We start from the raw sequence: 6019 nt of genomic DNA, 5'->3' as shown, positions 1-6019 counted from the left end.
CCACTCACAGACAACACGCTACCAGCGGCAGAGCGGGTAAGGGGAGTGTAAGCGAGCGATATGGTTGATTGACTACCCGCCAGCCAGCCAGCAACGCCCCACACACACATCACACCTAGCACCGTCTTCGCTCTGTGTATGCCCACCCAACAGAGATAGATGCAGCAGGTCGCATGCCATCCTACCTGTGTATGCACACACTGTGTCAGTGAGAAGTACTTTTCCGTACCAACCTCAGACTCTGACACCCTCCTATAGATACGAAAATGTATAATAGTAACAGAATTCGACACACGTTTTGCACCCTCATACTGCGCCCACAGACCGAACCGTAGTGTACGGACCGGCTAGCATGGCATCGCATGGTCGACCGTCATCCTACCGTGCATCAGTGTGCGAGCCAGCAGCCGGTCTGTGGTGTATGTCTCGGGTGCGGTGGATGATAATGTCACGTAGCCGGCACGTAATGTATCATCCCGTATACGTAGTGTATCATCCCGTATACAGTGCTTGGCATGATCGATCGTCATCATCGCGTGTAGCTGAGAATCCAAACACCCGAACTGTGGTGTATGTCTCGGGTGCGGTGAATGATTATGTCACGTAGCCGGCACGTAGTGTATCATCCCGTATACAGTGCTTGGCATGATCGATCGTCATCATCGCGTGTAGCTGAGAATCCAAACACCCGGACTGTGGTGTATGTTCCGGGTGCGGTGAATGATTATGTCACGTAGCCGGCACGTAGTGTATCATCCCGTATACAGTGCTTGGCATGATCGATCGTCATCATCGCGTGTAGCTGAGAATCCAAACACCCGGACTGTGGTGTATGTTCCGGGTGCGGTGAATGATTATGTCACGTAGCCGGCACGTAGTGTATCATCCCGTATACAGTGCTTGGCATGATCGATCGTCATCATTGCGTGTAGCTGCGAATCCAAACACCCGGACTGTGGTGTATGTCTCGGGTGCGGTGAATGATGATGTCACGTAGCCGGCACGTAATGTATCATCCCTTATACGGTGCTTGGCATGATCGATCGTCATCATCGCGTGTAGCAATCGATAGCAATCGAGAACAAAAGACATCTTTCGTCAGTAATAGAAAACAAAAGACATCTTTCGTCAGTAATAGAGAATAAAAGACACCTTTCGTTACTGATAAACAACAAAAGACATTGTTCAGCTGCTGGATAGATCGGCTGGGTATAAATGCGAGCTCTTGGCAAGAACCGTTTCAGTACAATTTTTATACTTGTGATACGATTACGTTTTTTGCTTTTGCTTTTGATTCGATTGGATATACAAACTGTTCGATATGAGTAACGCGGCAGTGAAACGTGGTGAACGGGAGCAGGCGATCAAGTTGGCGATTATTGCCATTAAGTTTGTCAAGTCGTTACGGGCAGCTGCTGGAGAGTATGGTATACCCCGTACCACCTTGCTTCGCCACAAGCGGTCAAACGCTGGCCTGATGGTGCAAGCGCACCCGCTACATCCTACGATATCGATGGAGGATGTGCAAATTTGTAAGCGCGGAAGACCACCGTTGTTCCCCGAGGAACCAGAACGGGCATTCGAAAAGTATTGCTTGCTATGCTCGGACAAGTTCTTCGGTCTAACACCCAGAGACATTCGTGTGCTTGCACCACAATTCGCGAACCAGCTGGGGATTCCGGTTCCCGAGAATTGGATCGCGAACGCAAAGGCAGGCCCTGTTTGGTTTTGGAACTTTCTGCGCCGAAGGCCGAACCTGTCGATGCGTTCACCCGAGTCGACCAGCATAGCCAGAGTCTCTGCTTTTAATCCCACAAATGTGGGCAAGTTTTTCGATCTTCTACGCACAGTAGCCGAGAATATAACGTTCGAACCAAATTCCATCTGGAATCTGGACGAGACTGGAGTGACAACAGTTCAGAAACCTCAACGAGTTGCCAGTCGCCGTGGAGTCAAACGTGTTGGTCGAGTAACTTCGGCCGATCGGGGCCCGTTGGTTACGATGGTACTTGCGGTTTCCGCCACTAGCAATAAAATGCCACCATTCTTCGTTTTTCCTCGAAAACGTTTCCATCCACACTTTCTGGATGGTGGTCCAACGGGATGCGCTGGAGCGGTGAGCAATACAGGGTGGATGAATGCAGATATTTATCTGGATGTTCTCCGACACTTTAAAGCATTTACGCGAGTGTCCAAAGAAAACCCGCTTTTGTTGATTGTGGACAACCACGGTTCACACAGAAGTCTACCTGCAATCGAATTTTGCAGGGATAATGGCATTCACCTACTTACAATACCACCCCATTGCTCTCACCGCTTACAACCCTTGGACGTGAGTGTGTTTTCGCCGTTCAAGCACGCAATGAATGTGCTGTGCGACGAATGGACATACAGGCATCCCGGAAGGCCGATGTCTATTTTTGACCTTCCGGCTATCATCGACAGCGCTCTCGAACGGAGTGCCACGGAGCGAAACATCAAGGCCGGGTTCCGGGCATCAGGTATTTGGCCCTTCAACCCGGATGTGTTCACTGCATTGGATTGTGCTCCATCATCAGTGACAGGACCTTCCTTGGTTGACGAAATAATACCAGGATCACTGCTGGACACTCTTTGCAGAATCAGACCAATCCCGCGGGCACCACCGCGTGCTACAGGCAGACGAGGACGAAAACCTGGACGAGCTGCTATACTGACGGACCCCGCTGAAATCGCTCTGATGGTATGTTTTTATTTCTCACGAAGCTCTGTTTGACACTAAATGATTCATTCTCTTCAAAGGAACAAAACATACAAGCGAAGGAAGTAGCCCGACCCACTCAACGGCGAGTAGGCCGACCACGTAAAGCAACTGTGCAGTTTCATCGCCTCGTTAGTGCACCACCAAGACCAACGATAGTGGTGATAAAGAGACCACCTGGAAGACCCCGCAAATCACAGGCTGCAGCGGATAAGAGGCCCGTTGGCCGACCCCGCAAGCCTCCAGTCGTTATACTAAAAAGGCCTGTTGGCCGACCTCCAAAGTCACTAGCCATTGCTAAGAGGCCCGTTGGCCGACCACCAAAGTATCCAACCATTGCTAAGAGGCCCGTTGGCCGACCTGCTAAAACTAAAAGCACTGCCAAGAGGCCCGTTGGCCGCCCACGCAAGATTAAGAGGCCTGTTGGTAGGCCACCGAAACAACCAGCAACCAAAATAAGACATGAATCTGAATAAATAAAATTAATCTCATGTCAAATTATTTTAGTTTTTCTTAATCAGAACAGGTCCGCATTAGATCACTTTCCCCTAATATAATATAATATAATATAATATAATATAATATAATATAATATAATATAATATAATATAATATAATATAATATAATCTACTATATAAAAATGGAATTCCGTAACACTTGATCTTATTGATATTATTCCCTCTGCATCTGTGGTGTACAGTAATCATCATCATTTAAAATCGTTCTAAATTAGAAAAATAAGCGGTGACATAAAGGTATTTTAACCGGAAAATTTTCGCTGATGTTCAGGAAAGACATTTGGAGAAAAATAATTTGTATCTGATTACTACAATTTGAGGTATTATTCACAAAACTACGTAAAACATGCAAAATTATGACTTTTCAAGCTGAATTTGCCTCTAAATCAAAATTCAAAGCGATGACATGTGATTCTTTTTTCATTAAAATGTTTGTTACGTTCAGGAAAGACATTCGAGGAAAAATAATTAGTATCTGATTGCTAAAACTTGAGATATTATTCACAAAACTACGTAAAACATGCAAAATTGTGACTTTTTATACCGAATTTACCTCTAAACAGGCTTCGAAATGGTCACGGTAGAACCACTTTTCAGTGCGATAATCGTCTTCTTCTTCCTCTGACGCTACCAAGGCTCGCTGTCTAAATACATTCTTGAACAAACATGTCAAATGAGTATCGCCATCACGACGTTATTTTCCTCAAACGTATTTTGACATTTTTTCTAGAAATGAGAATTACGCATGTTGAGTGCGTGTATTCTGGAAATTATTTATATCATCGATCTTGTAATAATATTTCTCAACATAAATGAACGAAGTAGAGAGAAATAGGCCGAAATAACATCGCTAAACGATTGACAGTGTGCATCTCTTCGACACGCGAGTGTCGTTTGACTATCCTTTTCCTTCTGTGAGCTGAGCGGCGATGGTTTGGTTGTTTTACATTTTCGAGCGAAAGCCGACTGTGACGCACGCTAAGGAAGCGAGATCAAATGAAATTGGTGACCGTTTACAAGCCTGCCTCTAAATCAAAATTCGAAGCGATGACATGAGATTTTTTTTTTCATTAAAATGTTTGTCAATGTTCAAGAAAGACATTTGAGGAAGAATAATTAATAGCTGATTACTAAAATTTGAGATATTATTCACAAAACTACGAGAAAAAGCAAAATTATGACTTTTTAAGCTGAATTTGCGTCTAAATCAAAATTCAAAGCAATGACATGTGATTCTTCATTCATTAAAATGTTTGTAATGTTAAGGAAAGACATTCGAGGAAAAATAATCAATAGCTAATTACTAAAACTTGAAATATTATTCACAAAACTACGTAAGATATGCAAAATTATGACTTTTTATACTCAATTCGTCTCCGAATCGAAACTCAAAGAGATGACATGTGATTTTTTTTTTTCATTAAAAAGTTCTTTGATGTTCAAGAAAGACATGCGAGTAAAAATAACAGGTATTTGATTACTAAAACTTGAAATAATAATCACAAAACTACGTGAAAAATGCAAAACAATGATTTAGGCTTAATGTGTCTCTAAATAATAATTCAAAGCGATGACATGTGATTTTTTTCAATGAAATGTTCGTTCATGTTTAGGAACGACAGAATGATAGGTATCTGATTACTGAAAATGTAGATATTATTCACAAAACTAAGTAAAACGTGCAAAATCATGAATATTTAGGCTCAATTTGTCTGCAAATCAAAATTCAAAGCTATGATATGTGAGTTTTCCAATAAAATGTTAGTTAATGTTCAGGAAAGACATTTGAGAAAAAATAACACGTATCTTATTGCTAAAAGTTGACATATTACTCAAAAAACTACGTATGCTTCGCATTTTTGAAGATGATTTTCTGCATACAAAGAAACACCTTAAAATACCCTCTTTGATTTTTTTGAAAAACATATAATACATGCAAAACTTTGACTTTTTAAGCATAAATCGCATCTAAATCAAAATTCAAAACGATGACATGTGATTTTTCTTTCAATTAAATGTTTGTTGTTTCTTTAAAATTTCCAAATATTTTTTTTTGCAGAGATATCCATGTTTTGAATCAGTGCGAGTCGAGCAAAAAAAAAATACATTTCTGATGTATTCGTAGATTTGTGAATAGTAACACATTACGGGATTCGATTCACTTTTTTACCTTTACCCAAATTAGATCTTGGAACGTTTAGCTGGAGGAAAGGTCCCGTTTCATTGGTTTGAACATAGATTAAGAGGCGACTTAAGCATTGAAAGTCATTTTTTATTTTCTATATAGTTTTGTGGATTAAAGCACAATTGTTAGTTATCAAAAAACCTTCACTTCTTCTCAGACGTGTTTCTTGGACACCAACAAACATTTTCGTTTTGAAAAGAATCACAAGCATCTCTTTAGATTTCATTATAGAGGAGAAATAAGCATGAATGGTCAAGCTCAATTCTTCTTACTTACTTTAATTTCCTAAAAGAGGTTTTACTGTAAACGATTGTCAAATAGCCCGAATATCACCCAGTATAGGTATATTCGAAACTGGGATGACTCCACACAACATTTTCCAAAACGGCGGCTTCCGGCTTCACAAAAATAACCTAAAGTGGTATTTGACCAACCATTTCAATAATTCCGAAAGTGGAACTCCATACGTCGTTTGGAAATCCGATATGGCGACTTCCAGTTTATGTGTGTTTTGTTCTCAAAATATTGAAGTATTTAAAGTGATGATGAACGTATAAGATGTGAAATATTTTTTA

At 41.3% G+C, this 6019-nt stretch overlaps 1 protein-coding gene across 1 annotated transcript; it reads left to right on the top strand.

Moving 5' to 3' along the window:
* Nucleotides 1–1321: 1321 nt before the first annotated feature.
* LOC129717126 (uncharacterized) lies at nucleotides 1322–3279 on the top strand. The gene is made up of 2 exons (XM_055666971.1): nucleotides 1322–2722; nucleotides 2782–3279. Exons 1-2 carry the CDS (start codon nucleotides 1322–1324, stop codon nucleotides 3214–3216), a joined length of 1836 nt encoding a protein of 611 aa, XP_055522946.1. The 3' UTR covers nucleotides 3217–3279.
* The last annotated feature ends 2740 nt before the right edge of the window (nucleotides 3280–6019 follow it).

This window comes from Wyeomyia smithii, chromosome 1 (assembly GCF_029784165.1).
Source record: "Wyeomyia smithii strain HCP4-BCI-WySm-NY-G18 chromosome 1, ASM2978416v1, whole genome shotgun sequence".
NCBI classification, from domain to species: domain Eukaryota; kingdom Metazoa; phylum Arthropoda; class Insecta; order Diptera; family Culicidae; genus Wyeomyia; species Wyeomyia smithii.
The sequence above is the reverse complement of the archived record's forward strand: the minus strand, read 5'-3'. Positions and strand labels throughout refer to the sequence as shown.